Source organism: Cucurbita moschata, unplaced genomic scaffold (assembly GCF_002738365.1).
Source record: "Cucurbita moschata cultivar Rifu unplaced genomic scaffold, Cmos_1.0 Cmo_Scf00134, whole genome shotgun sequence".
NCBI classification, from domain to species: domain Eukaryota; kingdom Viridiplantae; phylum Streptophyta; class Magnoliopsida; order Cucurbitales; family Cucurbitaceae; genus Cucurbita; species Cucurbita moschata.
In genome coordinates this window covers 102,059-123,042 of record NW_019268650.1, presented here as the reverse complement: position 1 = coordinate 123,042, position 20,984 = coordinate 102,059, and the positions used below count along the sequence as shown (strand labels likewise).

The 20,984-nt window shown below is 32.6% G+C and overlaps 2 protein-coding genes and 1 long non-coding RNA gene across 3 annotated transcripts in view; all 3 read right to left on the bottom strand.

The window, feature by feature from the left end:
- Positions 1-4,949: 4,949 nt before the first annotated feature.
- LOC111440074 (putative disease resistance protein RGA3) lies at positions 4,950-6,412 on the bottom strand. The gene has a single exon (XM_023077457.1). It carries the CDS (start codon positions 6,308-6,310, stop codon positions 4,973-4,975), a length of 1,338 nt encoding a protein of 445 aa, XP_022933225.1. The 5' UTR covers positions 6,311-6,412; the 3' UTR covers positions 4,950-4,972.
- Positions 6,413-7,030: 618 nt separating this feature from the next.
- Positions 7,031-20,984, bottom strand: part of LOC111440073 (putative disease resistance protein RGA3) — a 34,210-nt gene continuing 20,256 nt past the window's right edge. The window contains exon 2 of the mRNA XM_023077456.1: positions 7,031-7,577. Within this exon, the coding sequence (XP_022933224.1) occupies positions 7,031-7,577 (547 nt within the window). The remainder of the gene's footprint in view (positions 7,578-20,984) is intronic.
- Positions 18,390-19,952, bottom strand: LOC111440069. Its single transcript, XR_002709904.1, has 4 exons — positions 19,832-19,952; positions 19,494-19,626; positions 19,345-19,417; positions 18,390-18,549 (listed from the first exon to the last, which is right to left on the bottom strand). It is a non-coding gene; the product is annotated as an uncharacterized LOC111440069 (long non-coding RNA).

Here is a 20,984-nt window from a genome sequence, read left to right as displayed (position 1 = left end):
GGCCTATTAAGTCGGCAAACTCGAGCCACTCTCACCCATGCATATCTAAGGATAATTCCAAATAAACAGGAGTTCATGGTTAGCTCAGGATTAAGATTGAGTTACCTAGGTCATCGAATGAAAAGAAAATCAGTCTCAACAGTAAACGACATTATAAAGTATGGTGGTTTTCTTCATGATCCGATCTTATGCAATAATCATTACATAGGACGCCCCCACTTACATGTCTCCACATGTACAATTTAGTGATCACATTGTTTATATCATATACAAAAGTGGGTCGTATCCATAGTGTCCCTAGAATAAGGTAATCAGCCTTATCCTTATACTATAGATCACTTGAACTTGATCCACTCTTATGTCTCTACATATAGTTCAAGTAATCATACTATAGCCAGAGTGTTCTTAGTTTATTGGATTTAGATTAATGCTCGTAAATTTCACTTTATTCAATAACAATCTTTACTAAATAAACAACAATAATAACTTTATTGAAAATAGAATATGTTTTTGTTTACAAACTATGAGTTTTAGAACATAAAACCCAACAAAGACTATCCAGAACCGTTAGAGCACAAAAAGATATTCACATTCATTACACTATATGAGCACCAGAAAGATATTCACATTCATTACACTATATGTTATTATCTAATGAAGGAGAACTAGAGTCTTTTGATGAGACTTCGAGGAGGTTTGACTCCTTTTCTTTTGGAGTCTTTGTTCGATATTTGAGGATTTACCAATCTATTGGCACAACTTAGTTTAAAGCATGGCTCTGGTACCATGTTAGACGAACACGACTCTCCACAATGGTATGGTATTGTCCACTTTGAGCATAAGCTCTCATGGCTTTGCTTTGGGTTTCCCCAAAAGGTTTCATACCAATGGAGAGAGTATAAACCCATGATCATTTCCTAAATTAGCTGATGTGGTTCTTTTATCATCCAACAAGGGATCAGGTTGGGAAAGTTCACGAGAATGATTGGATGAATGAAATGACTTATCTCTATGTTTTCTTCTTCTTAAGGAGGTAGTTATTCTCTGTACTGAGGACCATCCTTATTCCCATGCACCCCTGTTTTTAGGCTTCTTCTTCTCCTGGTATTTTTTTTCTTTCTTTTTCATAATGAGAACTATAAAGCAAAACAAATAAATTCATCACTATTTAATTTTAAAAATAAAAAAATTAAAAATTTATTACACATTTAAAGACGAAAATAGTGTAACGGCCCAGATTCACCGTTAGCCGTGGTTGTCTTCTTTGAGCTTTCCCTTTCGGGCTTTCCCCCAAGGCTTTAAAATGCGTTTGTTAGGGGAACGTTTCTACACGCTTATAAATGATGGTTTGTTCTCCTCCTCAACCAATATGAGACATCACAAATATATTCATGTAAATTAATATTATTGTTCAATTCATTTCACTCAAAAGCTTGCAACTTTGTTTTAAGGTTCATTTTGAGATGAAACAAATAAGAGATTGTTTCTGGAAGATGAAACAAAATAAATAACCAACGAGATCTTTGTAAGGGAGCTTACCGAGTCGAACATCGAAAATTTGCTCGCCCACCTACCACTTTCAATATCTTCCTCTATACGACTGGAAATTGTCTCGTGATCATTTTTGGTTTGTCCAAGTAAATAAGGTTTGAATTATTCAATTTTTCCCATTTCTAAGATGTGAATTTATGACCATCTAAAACTTCAAGTAAATAAATAATTTGTGGGCTTTGTTAATTTAATAAGGTGAACAATAAAGATAAATGTTACAAAGATAAATTTAAAGCCACAGTAAATATAGTAACAAAATTAATATAATTGTTCAAATACAAGGTTAATAAGAAAAGAAACTAACCAAAAATAAGGATTTCTAGGGTTCAAAATCGACGTATGGTACACAAAAAAAAGTTTTGCCTCCTCAAGTTAGGTCAAATCGGGGACATTCATAAATTATGAAACCAAATTTCAAAATTTGAAATGGCTTCTTTGGAAGCCAAATTTCAAAATTTTCAAATTCATTAAAATTTTCAAATTTATAATGGGTGTTCGGCATAGGGAGCTAGCTCGCCTGAGAAGAAAAGGGGCCCAACGGTGTGGGAACTGTTTGGTAAGCCCATACTCGCACGTATGGGCTGTGTGTAGAGTATATGGTACACATCCAAGCTGCTCATTAGGATAGTGCCGCAGGAAAAGAGACTAATAGGATAGGTTCCGTCATTGCATTTGCATGTTCTTGCATTTATCCCCCGATAGTGGGTCACTCACTGAGTAGTTCTTAAAATACTTAAACCATGCGCTACCTCTATTTCAGGTTAAGGCAAGACATTCCTATACGGTTGACGACGGTATCACAACTCGAGACTATGACACATGCATAGAGTAGTTGTATTATTTTCTTAGACTTAGGCTAGAATAGGATGTTTTTAATTTAAACATTTGTTTATTTTATTTAATCTTTTCTTATGTCGTTTTCAAAAGTGTTTTCAAACCAGGTTAAGTCCATGATTATATTTTATGAAAGTTTAAATGAAGTATTTCCACCTTTAAAGGTTTATGATATAAATTAAATAGAAAATTTTGGTCATTACAATGCTACCCACGCCTAGATAAGTTCTTTCTTATAGGAGAGAGAGCAACCCTCGTAATTCTTGCATAATTATACCATTCCTCCTGACATTTTTACAGCCAAGGGTATGCCACCAAATTTTTTAACACGTTCTTCTCGAATTACATCAGGAATTATTGGTAATTCACTTCCAAATGCACATTTTTCAAATAAATACTAACCATTGGTAATTATTGGTAATTCATTTTTCAAATAAATGAATTGAGGTACTTAGAATATGGAATTATTGGTAAGTACCTCAAATGATATCTATAATTTGTCTCCATAATTTCTGCTACTTTATCACTCCCAGTACTTCCAACATTTTGATTGATACTTAATGCAACAATTAATAAGATATTGGTGTTGTTTAGATATTGATACTTAATCACTCCTAGACATGATCAAATGTGCCCTCCAACCTAGTTTACTTTTAACCATTGAAAGGTGTTGTTTAGATCAATTTTTCTTTTTAGAAACAAAATTAGGAAAAATAGAGCCCATTTGAACCAATTTAGAAAAGTTGGGACAATTTTTTTTTGTCCAAGGCATCTGGTTGAGAGACTTAGAATATGGATTTAAAATGTTCATTGCAAAATTTTATGTCGCTCTTAACTGAAGTTATTGATTCAACTCCTTCATGTCGATAATCTGAAAAACCTATTCATATTACAAGCCGACTAAAATTGAAGGTCGGATTATAAATAGATTGATTGTAAAAATACTAAATTTAATTTTTATTCGTGAAAACTTAAACTAGTTAGAATTTTGCTCATGTTTAGTAAAAAAATTCCAACCAAATGAAAATAAAAAGTAATTAGAATTTCCATACATATGACATCTAGAGTACATGCAAATTGAACATTTTGGTGGCATTAAGCAGGGTGCCATGTGGGAGCCCGTGAGGTACTATTATTCATAGGTTCGACTTTTGTTTGCCCTATTTAAATTCTAATTAAATTTTTTATGTGATTTAAGATCTTATAGAGAAAAATTAGTATTTTTAGACACCTTATTTACACGGGAACTTTAAACGAAAGAGCATGCGTCAATCATGTAAGTCACCGCATGGTTTTAGGAAGCAATACTTATAGGAATCGCTTGGTATAAATGCATGCTAGGGAATTTACCTTAGGTGGTAGCTTTCCAGGAATGAATTTAGGTAGTCTAATTATTATGAGTATGAATGTATTGTGTAAAGCATATTGAGAATTATCTGAGTGTTGCAATTATGCTTTAAGCTTCCGCGATATATATATATATATATATATATATGCATATGTTTAATTCATGTTGAAAGGAAGATGTGAATTTGTGAACTCCGCACTTCGGGTGCTTGATGGATGTTATCGCCCCATTAAGCATATATATTTAATTTGTAGGAAATATGTGTGATGATGCTAGTTGATGGTTGTATGCAAACTCAGTTATTTTTGAAGACCCATTAATAAGTTAAGCCTAGCGATTTGTGGTTAGAAGTGACACTGAGTCTAGATATAACGTTTCGGGCCTAACAGATCACCACGGCAAATGAAGTACCTTAGGAGTGTTCTTAGGCTGCTAGTTGTGTGAACGGTATCTATAGCTTCGTGGGTGGACCAGGGGTTCCTGATCAGTTCTCACTACTCCTTAGCCATTTTCCATGGAAAAAGTGTCCCCACGCCGTACAACCTATTAACTACATGGAAAAGGGTTGGTTCGTGCCCCCAATAAGGAGGACTATCCTGGGCTATGAGAAGCAAAAGTATTTCTTATTGGGTATATTTACACATTTACTCCTTTCCTCAGTTCAATTTCAATTACCATATACATTGATTGGAAAAAAAAAATAGTGCAAGATGGTTGAAAAATAAGAGGTTGAAATTGATTGCAATTCAATTTTTTTTAAAAAAGTTATCCATGTACTCAAAGCTAGACGTAACTAATTACAACATTACTAATTTTTTAAAACCTACATATTTAAATCTTCATAATATATTCTAAATTGCTGAATACTTTTAAAAAAAAATCAATAAACCAATCGATAAATTAATAAAAATTTGTTAACATAACTAGAGCGGCAAGATCTCCATTCATAGATTGCAAGTTTGAATCTTCGTTCTTCATGTTCGTAACATATTATCCCGTCACTTCTTAACAATTTAAAGATTTAAACAAGCTTAGCTTGATTTAGTTTTATTTTTATTTTTCAGTTTAGTTTTGATTTGGTTTTCAACGTAATCAACCAAGAAAGCATAGTAATTAATGTAGTAATAGAATTAATACAATTGTTAAGGTACAAAGAATACCTTTATAATTTTACTTAGGCTAATGAAAACATTAGAAAAAGGAAGTATAAAGAAAGGAAACAAATATAAAATAGTTATTCTAGAATACACGAACGTTGGGTACATGCGAAACTTTTTCCCGTTCAACACTACCTTCACCAACTTCAAGCTGGGAACATTTATACACATCCAAACGATTCAATCTAGTTAGATTTGACATAGCTTCTTTCGAGGGCAAGTTTTTCAAATTTCTGCACTCCGACAACTCCAATGTCTCCAAAGATGTAATGTTTCCCAACCATTCTGGCAAAAATTCAATGCCATTAAAACTCTGAATATGCAACGATCTTAACGAGGTGAGGAGCTCAAGTTGTCGAGGAAGTTGTGTTAAACTATTAGTTCCTGTTTCATGCAACTCAAGAACTTCAAGTGAATTGAAGGGTATGAATCGACTCCAATCACGACCCTCCATTGGCCCTTCAACTATTAATCTTTTCAAGTTATGAATACCATCGAGCCCCTCTGGAAAATTATGAAAGTTTCCAATGTGTAATGAAGACAAGTAGGGCAGATTTTGCAAATTTGGAGGGGAAATATCATCACGAAATTCGCCTATCCACAAATTTTCAAGTGAGCAACAACAGTCTAACCAGTTTGGCAGCTTTACCAAACTTGTACAATCATAAATGGTTAGAGATCGAAGGTTTGGAGGACTTTGAAAACTTGAAAGTAACCTTACATTAACCGTGTCAGCTTCCAACCTTTGACTATGAGTTGCAAAAATGTTTGGAATATTCGTTAGTTTGAGACAAGAACACATGGTTAAGTTTTCGAGATGAGGAAAAGTTGTACAATTCGTCACAGTAGCAACATCTTTCCATTGCTCTAAACTGACCATTCTCGAAATTTCAAATGTTTTCAATTTAGGAAATAAAGTTTTACTGTCGCGATAATTCCCGTAAAACTCATCTCCAATACTTTTTACACCTCTTAGGTTATGAATGTAAAGAACTTCAAGTTTGGACAACTGTCCCAGCATTGGTAAAGTTTTACCTCTTTTGCAAGAGTGTAGCTCAAGCTTAATTAAGTTTTCAACAAAAATACCACTGGGCATAAGTTCACTTGCAAAGTTAAGAATACGCAATCCTTGAAGGTTTATGTGTGGTTGAAGCCCTTCCAACACATTCAAATCATTATCACCACAGTCTTCTCTGTCAAGACTCCATTCAAAATTTAGCACAGAAATGCTTTCCTTCTCTACCAAATTTGCAGTCATGGCCTCCTTTTTACTTTTGACTTGCTCGAGTTGTAGAAGGCTTAATTGACCTTTAAGGTTTTTTAAACGTCCAATCTCCTCAATCTTATATCCTTCATCTGACCCAACTACAAAAATAGAAAGCGTTTGAAGTTGAGTCATTCGACTTAAATGTTTAGGCATTAGCTTAATTTGATCTCCGTTACACAAATCAACTTCGAAATGCCTTAGGTTGATCAACTTTCTCAACTTTGTTGGAAGTTTTATACTCCTTCCAAGCTTCAAAGTCTGCAAATGGTAAAGCAAAGCAATAGATTTTGGGAGCTCACTTATTCCGACTTTGAAATGTCAAGACACCTCAAATGCTTCAATTTACTGATTGTGTCACGCAATTCAGTTATGGACTCATAATCAATAATTAAAATGCGCAAGTAGATGAAGTCAGTGATCTTATCTTGATTACCAAAGGGTACATTTTCACAACAATAAAATGTTCTTCTTTGACGAATCAAAAGAATTTCATCACCATGAGATTTTCCATCGGTTATAAGGTCCTCTCTCAAATGTTGATCATTTGAAATAGCACATGCAACCTCATATATATGATCATGCATCTTACAATATTCAACTTTCCCTCTCTCATCCTTGAAAACATCTTGAAACAAGGAGCGAGACAACAAAATATCAAAATATCTCGCTCCAATATCCTCCATTGTTACATTGCTTCCATTGGGTAGTTGAATAAATCCTTGTGCTACCCACATTTGAACAAGTTCTTCTTTGAGGAACATGGAGTCTTGTGGAAAATTTGAATAGAAGGCAAAACATTGTTTCAACGAGGAAGATGGTAGGCGGTCCACACTTAATTTGATTGTGAATAAAATAAGATCTTCCTTTGCTAATTCAATTCTCACTGGATTTTCCAAAGTCAGATTGCAATTCCTCATCATTCTTGCATGATTTCACCATTCCTCCCAACACTTTCCTAATCAATGGTATGCCACCAAATTTTTGAACAAGTTGTGCTCGAATGACATCAGAAATTACTGGTAATTTACTTTCAAATGCACATTTTTCAAATAAAGACCAACAATGATCATCTAGTAACTGCCTCAAATGATGTCGGTATTTTGTCTCCATAATTTCTGCAACTTTATCACTTCTAGTAGTCACAACGATAGCACTTCCCATATTTTTATTGATCTTTAGGAAACAAGCCCTCAACTCATTCCAGAGAATGGGTTCCTCATTCCAAACATCATCAAGCACAACAAAATACTTTTTGTTACTTAGCAGATTTTGGAGCTCTCGAAGAATGATTTCCTTTTCATCTGAGCCACCAAATGTAGGCTTCATGTATCCCACGATTGCTCTTAAAATTTTGTGGATTTTAAAAGGATCAGACACGCATACCCATATAAAAGTATCGAAATTCTTCCTTATCATTTCATGAGATTTTAAAAGGATCAGACACGCATACCCATATAAAAGTATCGAAATTCTTCCTTATCATTTCATGATGGAAAATCTCCTTCAGACACGCATACCCATATAAAAGTATCGAAATTCTTCCTTATCATTTCATGATGGAAAATCTCCTTCACCAGAGTTGTTTTTCCTAACCCACCAGTACCAACAATGGGTAAAACAACTAGAGTTTTTTGATTCTTAAGGGCAAGTAGGTTATCCACTATATTTAATACTTCAGTTTCCCTTCCAATAACTCCAATTTCATCAGAAAATGAGTCCGTTTCTCGAGTTTGGTAAATATCAATTTCAGCTTCATTGGATATTGTAGCAACACATAGGGATGGACTTTTTGTAGAAATAAACTCATCCAACGTTTTAGAAACAGTTGTGATTTTATTTGCCATTTTGAGACGAAAAGCAAGGGAATTTTTGGAGAATGAAAAGAAATTACGTACCACCTTATCTTTCTCGATTTCCACTTTGCATCAAACGTGTTCATAAGCGAGCTCATCGAGTAAAATATGAGCTTCAAAGACGATATCTTCAAGCTTCTTCACCCATAGCTTCTGGGATTCAAGGTCTGCCTTCATTCTATCAACATCCCTTAGGATGGCTTGCACCATGAGTAAAGAGTCCTTCAGCTTTGAGAGTTCCTCCTTGAATCCCCATGTCAGGCCGATCTGCTCGGCAACACTTTCTATATGGCAAAGGTCCACAGGAACTCCGCCATGTTTGTATCGTCTCAAAGTTTGCAATTATGGGGGATTTGTGTGTGTTAGAATGAAGCATACACAAATCCCATCTAACCTCCTTTTATAGGACATGTTTAACAAAGTGGCCTCCAAAGAAACAGTAACCACAATAATGGATGTTTGAAAAGCAAGGAAACCACGTTTCTAAGACTTTATTTTTATGTCTGCATTCAAAGATTTATAGTAGGGGCCATATTTTTAGGCTTTTTAAATCAATTTTGCAGTTTCAAACCAAAATTAGGAAAAACAGAGTCCATTGAAACAATTTAGAAAAAAATGGGACAATTTCTTTTCCATCCAATTTGTTTTTGTTTATATTTTAAAAAACAAATCATTATAAAAATATATATATTATTCCTTGTTTTAATTTTTATTTAGGTGTTCAACTTTAGATGTCTTTGGACTGACCAAATCGTTCTGAGAGGAAATTGCTTGACGAGGAGAAATAGCCAAAAAAACTTGTTGGAAGAAAAAAAAACCGAAGCCAAAGAAAACAACAGAGAGAACGACAGCTTCCAATTTGATTTTGCTGAAAAACACTGTGGTTATGTTTCTCGTCTAAAACAAATTGTGACCGCAAATATTGAGATGGCACAAATGGTCAGCTAAAAAGTACGCTCCTGTTCGTATTAGTAAAACATGAATAACCTAACAAAACAAAAAGCCACAAAAAAGGTAAAAAAATCTTTAAACTTTTTTTTGTTTCTAATAAATTTATTTTTATTTTGTAATCAACCTTCGTGTTGTTTTTATTTTGATTTCAATTTTTTCGAATTTTTTTATTTTATTTTTATTCTTTTAATTTTGATCTGGACTTTGATGGCTCAAAATTTGGGTCGTGACACTCGCTTTGTTAGTTGAATTCTAAGCGGCTTATTAGTTGAATCACGAACATCTTTCTAACTGGTTTTGTTAAATTTTATGAGGCATGCTAATTGATTCTCGAACAAGTTTTCATCCTTGTTCGTACGAAATATTAATATCATCACTCCGATTCACTTTCTTTTAAAGTAAATAGAAAGTTCTATCATTTTTTAATTAGGGTAAAATAGAAATTTAGAACAAACTTACCAAACAAAAAATTATAAAAGTCAAATCTCATTTCCATCTTTGGAAAAATCATTAAAATAATTGATTTTAATAGTAAGAATAAGTTTCACAATCAAATCAAACGATATATTTGGATTTTTTTTTTGGTAGATTTTTTATTTTCTTATTTTCGAAAAAATATTTTCAAAAATAAACTGGACACTCGCCGACGTTTGTCCGAAATCTCTCTCTCTCTCTCTCTCGAANAACATGTTTGGAATATTTGTTAGCTTGGGACAAGAATTAATGATTAAGCTTTTGAGATGAGGAAAAGTGGTACAATTTGATACATATGAGATTTTTTTCCCATTGATCTAATTTGAGCATGTACAAAATATCAAATCTTTTCAATTTAGGGAATAAATTTTTGCTACCATGATAATTCCCATAAAACTGGTCTTTGATACTTTTTACCGCACTTAGCTCATTAATTTCAAGAACCTCAAGTTTGGACAACTCTCCAAGCATTGGTAAAGTTTCATATCTATTGGAGCAAAAAAGACGTAGCTCAACTAAGTTTTCAACAAAAATACCATTGGGTAGAAGTAAACGTGCAAAATTATGAATCCTCAATGCTTAAGGATTTTTTGTGGTTGAAGTCCTTCCAACACGTTTTAAGCTGTAATAGCCCAAACATAAATAAATAAATAAAGAATAAAAATAATTATAAAAATAGTTACCATTATAATAATAAAAAAATAAAATTAATTAATTAATTAATAAAAAAAATAAAAAAAAATAAAAAAAATAAATCTTTCCCCATCTCTCTCCACTAACCTCTCATTCCTTCCCACAATTATCTCTCCTCTGTCCATCTAGGCTGCAAAAAAACAGAAAACCTGACAAAAAAAAAAAGAAACAGAAAACAATTATTCTCAGATTTGAGAAGAAGTATTTGAACAGATTGCAGATTTAGAGATTTTTGTCAGTTATTACGGTAAAATTCTATCTCAGAACTCCTTTTCCTTTATAGTTATGCTTATAAGAAATTAATTTAGGATCAAATCTTCTTTCCTATCTTACCGTATGTAATAATCAGATCCCATGTTCAATTAATTAGATTTTTTTTAGCATCGGAAGTTATAGGAAATAAGGTTAGAATCAATATAATTTTAGCTGGCAGATCCATAAATGTGTAAGATAGTAGCCAAATTAAAATTGGCCAATAATATCTGTTTACAGAATGAAAATAAATATAGAATTAGAGTAATATCTTATTTACAGATGTTTACAAAACTGAGATCTATTTATAGAATGGGGATGAAAATAATTACCATGAGGGAGGATGGAAGATTGAGGGAAAATTTGTTAAACAGAATTTAAAAATATAACAGGAGATATCAGAGGGCATGAAACTCCATTAAATTCTGTCTAACAGTAAATATCAGAATTTTAACCAGGTAAATTAGAGAAATAATTGTATAGAGTTCAAACTTGAAACTGATGTTATGGGCTCACATAGGTTGGCTTGGATTTCAAAGGACGGAATCGAACTTTCAGTAAGGATATATACGTGACAACGACTTAAGCTAGCCAGGTAAGTGACCTTACTATCGGCAAGGTTATATTTGATGTTGACACGTGCCCTGTGGTTCTGCACGTGTCATATATATTGATATGTGTGAATTGTCTGAGGATCGATATTCTTCCTATATGTTATGTTATGTTATGTTATTATATGTGGATTGTATGATAATAATTATGGTACGATGTGCTCTAGAAGATGTTTGAGATAGGGTACGAGAAGGATGCACAAAACGAAATGTAACGATAGGAGTAAGATACGTTCATGAAATGTTAGAGTTAGGTTACATACCGGAGTGCTATGGATAAGAGAGATTGATGAAAGAATACGGTCAGGTTATGGGTAGAAAGCGATAGGTTTGTGATAGATTGATAGAACGATATCATTAGGGTACGTTCTTGTGACGATATGACCAAGGTATGTCACGTAATGATATGTCTGTGATAGGTATAGGAACGTTAAGGCTATGGTAAGTTAGAGAACGATATGACTATGAAGTGTTTACGTTATGACTTGGTTATGATATGATACATTGTATGCTAGATTATTGTGCTTAAGTACGAAATCATGTGAACGTGAATGTATGTTATTTATGTTGCTTAGTTGATGTGATATGAATGCATGTGACGATATGTGACCCTTGTACGATTATGGCTTGTTGTATGAGTATTGGAATGTAACTGAATGAATTGTATGACAAGAAATACGGTAAATTGCATGATACATAACCCCGCTAGGAATATGTATGATATGTAACAGAATGAGAATGAGAATGACATGTAAGCATGAAAACGTGACACAGGGTTATGTTCATTAAATGATGACTGTAGGACTAGTGGGACCTCATGCATATTGTGTGATCATGCATTTGGGGGGATACCCCTATCCCATCACGAGGGTACGGAGGCGTACATCCAAATGGCAGGACAACGATCGTTATGCCCTGCATAGCGTTGCCGTGACGGTTTTAGTTTTAACGGGTTCCGGTGGGCCCCCAGAGCATGCCCACTGGCTAGGGACAGTGGTCCAGCGGTGTGCGAACTAGCTGGTGAGCTCATACTCGCACGTATGGGCTGCGTGTAGAGTATATGGTACACGTCCACGATTACCTATTAGGATTACACCGTAGGGAAAATGAAACGAAACGAAACGAAAAAGAAACGAAAAGAAACGAAACGAAACGAAACGAAATGAAACGAAACAAAAGATAGGTCCCATCATTTTATTGCATGTGATTGTTGCATTTAACCCCAATAGTGGGGTCACTTACTGAGTATTTCTTTAAATACTCAAGAATACTCAAGCCATGTGCTACTACATTTTTCAGGTTAAGGCAATGCATTCCTGTACGGCTGACGACAGCATCGCAACTCGAGATCATGGCACATGCATAGGATAGTGGTATTCATTTTCTTAGACTTAGGATAGAATAGGATGTTTTAAACTTAAACGCTTATTTATTTTATTTCGGGTCTTTTGTTGTGTCGTTTTAAAGATGTTTTCGAAACACGTAAGTCCATGACTGTGTTTTTAAGTTAAAGGTTATGTTTTATGGAATTTAAATGAAGTCTTCCGCATTCAATGTTTATGGTATGTATACAGTAGCGACCTTAAATTAAGTAGAAAATTTCGGGTCGTTACAGTTGGTATTAGAGCTTTAGGTTATAGATCTTGTAGACTAGCCTACGATGTAGGCTTGGCATGTTCCATGGTCCCACCGTCGATGCCCCGTCTCCGTCAGGTATGTCTTGCATAAGATAAGAAAATGAAATGTCGTTGATTGTGTATGTTGTTATTGTTTGGTCATTATAAAATATAACTCATAATTGGACTTTACTCTATTGATTGTAATATTATTTACTGCATTCATGTTAGCTTAATTCTATATTTATTATAATTTAGAATACGTCATGTTTTACCTTGCATGGAATGTGAATGTAAATTGTTGTATTGACGTGTTATGTTTTACCTTGCATGGAATGTGAATGTAAATTGTTGTATTGAAGATGTTTAGATTTACTGAGATTGTTGGTGTGAATTAGTAGCTATAGTTTTAGTAAGCTACTAAATGTTAGGGTTGCTATGAAAATGACTTTGCCAAGCAAGATCATATGTTTTAGTTAAACGTCTTGATATAGATAAACTACACAGTCTTATGACCATAGAGATGGGGAGGACTATACCAATGTATACGGAACAGTAAGTAGTTTTAGATGAAATAAAATGACCTAAGAAGCTTGATATAGATGTCAATATCCTATAGCCTTTAATGGAAGCTGAGCTTTGGAAGTACTTTGGAAGTACTGAGGTTAGAAAATTGTCCTGCCTTAGTACGAGCTGAAAATTAAAAATAAATAATAATAATACACCCAATTAGGGAAGTTGTGAGGTGATTTAAAAGTATCGAGCCACAGTTTGAACGAGGCATTACGATCATGGTCAAAATTTTAGAGGTATATGGAGAGGGGCTACGGTAGGAGATATGAGATTGTCAAGATACCTTAAATTTAAGAAACCATGATTTAAGATGAACTTGGGTGGGGGATACAAGAGGATTAGAGTGGGACATTGTCTCTAAATCAACTAGAAGTTTTGTGGTAATTCTTCTTAGGGTACACGAATGCACTCAGGAAGCTCAACATAAACAAATTATTGTAGGAAATTACCGAACAATTTTTCCTAGCAATGCCAACCTAGTTAAAAGGTATTACTATAGTTAAAGTTTCAAGACTATCATTTTAAGTTTGATGTTCAAGTATCCCAAGTTTTATGGCATCTGAGGATATCCACCATGCTTATACAATACCAATTTTTATAAGAGAATTTTGTTAAGCCCATTCTTGGTATTATAAAGGCATGGAAAGGGTTGTGATGTCTTTCCATTATGGTTATAGGAATATTAGTTTTGGACTGTAGTAGATAAGGTATACCAAGAGAAAAGCCTATTTGACAATGTTTCCTATGAAAGTTACCAAATCCTCAAACTCTAGTAAAAGCCTATTTGAAAATTTGCTCGCCCACTTACCACTTTCAGTATCTTCCTCGACACAACTAGAAATTGTCTCATGATCATTTTTTGTTTTTTTTTTTGGTTTTTTTTTTAAATTAGTTTATTTATTTTAATAAATTAAAATAATAAAAATAAAATAATTAAGTTTGTTTTTTTTTTAAATTAGTTTATTTATTTTAATAAATTAAAATAATAAAAATAAAATAATTAAGTTTGAAATTAAATAGTATAACAAAAATATTATAAATATTTGAACAAAAAAAAATAATGTAAAATTTGGATTTTTATCTGATTTTTTATTAATTTTTAAATATCTTATTCTCATATATTTTATTCTTTCGTATTTTATTAAAACAAACTACCTTTAATACACTTTTAAATTAGGAAAGTTTTAATAAATTTTTAAAATTTTAAATAAAATATAATCTTAAATTATTGGATTAAATCTTATTATTAAATATATTTAAAATATTGGATGTTCTTTTTTAAAAAATTTTAAATCAAATATAATCTTATTGGATTAAATCTTATTATTAAATATATTAAAAAATTTGGATGTTTTTTTAAAATTTTAAATCAAATATAATCTTAAATTATTTGATTAAATCTTATTATTAAATATATTAAAAATATTAGATGTTTGTAATTTATATTATTAGTGATGGCCCCACTTATAATGGTTAATTTTTTAAATAATAATAATAATAATAATAAATTCTTAACACCTAATTTTAAAAATTAAATAAAGATTTAAAATAAATTTCAATTTAAGTTAAAAAGAATTTTCGGAATCGATAAAATTTCATTAAAAAAATAGTATATTTGACTAAAATAAATTATATACCTTAAAAAAACAATATTTTATTTTTTTTAATATTAAAAAAATCAAATTAAAATTTTTTAAATTACTTTAACTCCTTAAATTATTTTATATATTTAATGTATACGTTAATATGAAAAAAAAATATATATCTCAAATTGATTCAAAATAAGAAAAAATTAGTTTTTAAAATAGAAAATATTAGATTCTTTTTTAGTTTTTTTAAGTTATAAATACACAAATAACCATTAATTTTTCCCATCCCATTCAAGGTAGCTTACCTCTCCTTTCTTCTTTAGTTCAATTAAATTCACTAACCAACAACTTTTTGTAGTCGACTAAGATGGCTCATCGTCAAGGCAACAAAATTTCCGAAATTGTCGAACTCGTACCCGATGTCATCGAGTTAATAGTCAACAAACTCCCTTCCTATTGTTTGCCGAGCTGTAGGCTGGTCTGTAAAACCTGGAACAATGTGATCTTAAGTTCTAAGCATCACCCTTCAATCTCGGCTGCTTCCAACTTCTTTCTTGCACATGTTTATTCAGAGAGCCGTGATCGTCCCAATTCGCATCACTTTCGTAATCTCCATTGCTTGGAATCGGATCCCGACCATGTGGAAGGGGTGAGGAGTGTTGCTTCATTCAACTTGAAGCGTAAGTATTTTAAGCGTTCTTTTATCTCAATTATCAATTCGTGCAATGGACTCTTGGCTTTCGTAGTCACTAAAAAGACAAATAGCTGGCTTAGCCCGAATAGTGTCGTGATATTAAATCCTATTACGAATGAGTACTTCGAACTCCCCAAAGACAAATACAAAGGGAATTGGTTTACTTGCTGCTATGGATTTGGGTTTTGTCCGAAAACAAAACAATACAAAGTGGTAAGAAGCTCTACTGTTCGTGATAGAAACTCCATCATCCATAACTACAAAACAGAGATTTTTGCATTTGGGACCCGGCCGGAATGGACGCGGATTGAGTCACCAACTTGTTCTTTTAATGGATGTCATGGTGTTTACTTAAACGGAGGTCTGCATTGGATTGGCCAAAATAATCTTGGTCCCGATGTCATTTATCGTCTAAATATGGAAGATGAGAAATACGAGCAGATTCCTTTTCCTAATGATGACGGTTATTTTCCTTATATTGGAATATTTAATGGTGCCATTCATTTAACTCTTTCTATGGAGGGGTACAAGTATAGGGTGTGGAAGATGAAGGAAGATGGTTCGTGGATTAAAGCATTTAGTGTCATCGTACCATATGTCAATAAATATATACTTTCCTTCTCAAAATCGACAGTGGAACCGATTAAAATATGTAAAGATGGAAAGATCTTGTGTCTTTGGGCTGGAGCTGAATTAGTGTTGTATAATCCCACCACCAAGAAGATGGAGAAGTTAATAGATGATACAACTGCCAGAGATTTTTCGGTTCACAACATTGAATGCTTTAATTTTAACGTTCTTCTTGATATTTTAACAGGAAACTTTTGAGAATAATTTGTTGTATTAATTGAGATTGAGATTGAAATATTTTAACAGGAAACTTCTAAGATTGAAATTGAGATTGAGATTTATTTTAATTATAAGTTTTATAGTTTTGATTATAAGTTTAGAATTTAGTTTTGATTATAAGTTTGAGGAGTTGTATTACATTTGGTTTAATTTGATATAATAAAAATAAAATCATTTACTGAGACTAATTATTTAAAATTAAACTATAATAAAAATATTATAAATATGGTAACAAAAATAATATTTATCTTATAAATATGATAACAAAAAAATAAATATAAATAAAATTTATGTGTGAAATTTTGAAATAAATTATTTGATTTTTTTTTAAGGTATTTTAGATATTTTGTTTTTATACTTCTTATTCTTAAATATCTTAAATAAAATATTTATTAAAATATTTTTGATTATCTTATTTCAAATGAATATATTAAAAAATGACGCTCATTTTTTTTATCGGAGTATTTAACGGCGCTAGTAGTACGAGTAGTAGAAAACGAAGGAGAATGGTTTATAATTAAAACATTTATTTTTAGTTTCTAATAAAAATAAATAAATAAAAAATGATTGAAAATATTCCTTAACTCAAAAATAATTCTTATAAAAATATAGATTATAATAAATTAATAATAATTTTTTAAAATTATTTTATTAATTTTATTTTTATTAAATAAAATAAGAGTACTTATCAAAATTTGCTTAAAATAAATATTAGTGGATTTAGTTTTAATATTATATTTAATGAATAATGGTGTATTGTATTAAAAAAAAATTGTAATTAGATATTGGTCGAGACCGCAATTTTGTAACCGCAAAAGATCGTGCTAGGTGAGCTTTCTCGTAACCGCAATTTTGTAAGACATCGACCTATTTTAACTATTAAAATTGATCATGCTTGGTTCTTAACCCTAAGTGAGCATGCACTTATCTTTATTATAGATTTTAACGTCTATCTCGTTTTATGACGTTGAAAATAACCTATAACATGCATCTAACATGCTTTATATAACAATTTATATCTATCACTCATGGAACTCTAAACATGCATACTATACATTATAACACTTATAACGTACTTGGAATGCATAAAACATGCTTAGCCTATGGTGGAATTTTAAATCTATATGACATACTTCATGCATATACATTTTCTATTTAATTTAAAACATACATTCATAATGCATATTTAATTAAACACGCTAAAGTGGATTGGTTTTGGCATTTTAAAACAAGCAATTAACTAAATTATTACATTAATAATTAAAATAACTTGAACCGCGCCCAAGGATCACGAACTGAGCGAACCAACCCTTAAAAATGTTGAACCGGACCCCAAAGGCAGAAAAAACATCCAAACCGCCTCTTCCATCTTCTTCTTCGATTCAGCTTGCTATCTCTTCCATTTTCGATCAATTACAACCTAAAATGAAATCTAATGACTCCATAAAAATTACAGATCTTTCTTCATGCATTAAAGCCTATATACATTAGGCTTATTACAATAATTGTATCAAATGGAAGCATAAAAAAATATCAAAACCAAAACTATCCACTTTAGCAACCACAAAATTTCATTCATGAAATGGTACCCACCATGATCAAATTAATGTAAATAAAGTGTCTAAAACATGCTCTGATACTAATGGATGATGTTAATATAACACACGCGTAAACAATTTGGATCTTAGGCACTTTTAGAACATTAATTATAGTAAATAACTAGCATGTTCATAAGTATTAAAACTTAATGAGTTTGAATACTAACCTTTTGTAGTTCAAATTCCTTTTTCTCACGAACCGGTTTCGAACCACCACTAGTGTCTTCTCCACTATCCTCCGACCTTAGAACAGGATTGTGGAATCCGGTGAGTGACTAAACTTGGGAGAGATTTTGTATATATGAAGAGAGTGTTTATCTCAAGATTTTCCACCAAGAAGACCTTTCATGCACTATGATCACTCTATTTATGTAACACCCGCTCAGCGTCAACGCGATTCACAGGAGTTACCACTGACCTCGATAATAAACTTCGACAACCAATGATAAATTTCAAAAGATATTTCCAAAAACATCAAGTAAAACATTTAAAACCAGTGCTATTTAAACTTAAAACAACCGAAGTAAATTCTTGACAGCGAAAGCATAAGTACACAAAACAGACACAGACATGGATTCCCAAATAGTCTCTAGCCCGCTAGTCTCGTCCTCGTCCTCGGTTGGCCTGCATCAACTAAATCTGGAGAGAAAAGTTAAAAATAATTTTCATAAGTAATTAAATTACCCGGTAAGTAGCCAACTTTATCTTTCATGAATTCATAACTAATCTTTCCAGGTGTTTTTAAATTGTATTCGTCATTGACTCCTAGTTTCTCTTACTAGGGTCATCTGTTCATTAATGAGGTATCTCAGCTACCTCCAGCTTAGCATAGTAAATGTTTTTAAGTTTTATTCGTCATTGACTCCTAGTTTCTCTTACTAGGGTCATCTATTCATTAATGAGGTATCTCAGCTACCTCCAGCTTAGGTTACTGACTCTCTTTTGATATGCTTATCTAGAATTTTCGGACTCATATGTAAGACTCGCTCTCGGTCAAATACGGCCCGTCTACTAATTTCTCTGGCGGCCTGTTTATCTCATATACCAACGGTCAGGAGTACTCATGCTCCCTGACTTAGCACACAGCGCGTTGGCCAGGAACTCCGCGGGAATTAGTAGACTATCATACTCATATAAATAAGTCATAGCTCAACCGCCAATAAGCATATCCTAGAGTCATAACCTTTCCATTAACATGCATAACATACTCATAGTTACTGCATGCTTTCATACATGTATTATGTTCAACACATAGAACATTCTCGCAATCATTTATATCATGCTTACATCACAGGCAAGCAGTCACAATATACAATAAACACTCAATATCATCAAAGCTCATCATAATATACTAAGCTCTTAATCAAGTAAACAACATACTCACATGTTGTAAAACAAGTTAAGAACTAGTTCAAAGATCGATATGCTACTTACCTGGTTTCGAATCCCTTTCTCTCTTGAATGTACATTTAATAGGGTATTTCAACATAATTCCTTCCAATTAGACCTATATTTCACCATTTTCAAGGTAAGTATAGGTCAATCTAGGTAGAACAGGTCAAAACGAATCGAACGGGACAAACCGGGAACCGAAATGATGCTTCACGCACCCTCACATCCTCGGTGTGTCTGTCCCACGCGCCAGGAGCACGCCCAGTCGCGGCTCCTCACGCGCCTGCGTGTAGTGCACGCGCTTCTTCTTCTTCCTTGCGTTTTCTGAAATTTTCTCATCTTTTCTGTTAATACCTACTATATCTCGAAGCCATATCCTCCTTCTACAATTCGAATTTCATCCTGATTCCTTCTACAAATTTATAGATCTCCTTATTACGATTCTAACAAGCCCTATTTCATAACTTATTATACAATATGAACCAAGATATTGAGATTTAAAGGTTCGGTGATATGGATTTTTCGTTACCTTTGCAACAACCGCTTAAATCAGCTTAGTTCAGAGCTTCAATGGCTGAAAAGCCTTCACAATCGTCTCCCCATCCTCAGGTTTGCACGTTGTCACAACAAACGCCAAAGAACCTTAAGGTTTTGCCTTTTTCTCTGTTTCTTCGATATTATTTGGTGCATCCTCGTCGGCCTTGCCAACGCCAACCACCATCCATAACACTAACACAAAATAAAACCACCATTCTTCATCCCACACCTCCATCTTCCTCTCTTTTCTTTCTTTTCCCTTCAATCCACCTGTCCATTCTTCCTTTCTCCATGGCAGCAGCTTCAAGCTGCTGCTGTCTTTTTTATTTTTATTTTTTATAATTAATTAATTAATTTATTATTTTCGGATTATTACAATTTATAGTGTAATGTTTGCATGTCAAGGTTTTCCACCAAGAAGACTTTCATGCACGATGATCACTCTATTTATAGAGTCATGTTTGCATGTTCATGCAAATTTGAGATCACCAAATTTTGACACTCAAAATTCCACTCAAACTTGTGGGGTTTATTTGGCAAGCATGCAAGTTTGGTTAAATAAAATTTTGACACCTCAAAATTCCACTAACATGTATTTTTCCATTAAATGAAGTCAACGTCATTTTAATTCAACAATTAATTTGAATAATTAATTTCAAATTAAGGTAACATTAAATGATTAATTAAACTATTTAATTAATATTTAATATTAACTCAAAAGTCAATCCCAATCAATTATTAAAATATTTAAGACTTATTTAAATATCTCAAATTCTCTCTTTTTGTTTAATTCGTAAATAAAACAAAAATGAGGTTAAATATATCGTATATATGTAGTGCATATTCCATAATTTGAATTCGAACACTTCGAACTCACTCGTCACACTGTTCTATTGTTTAGTCCGATATGAGCTAGCAGAGGGACCTAATGGACCTATAGATCATGGCTCCAACGATCCAAGATTAACCGATTAAACTCATTAACCTTGTTAATCAACAACACTCGTTAACTACTAAGACACTCCACTATAGCCTAGTAGTTGCACTCCCCTCACTATAGATATATTTCTGTCCATTTGATATAACCATGATTAGTAAGTCGATCCTTCACAGGTTGTTCGTAGCTAAAGTTGGGTCAATTAGCC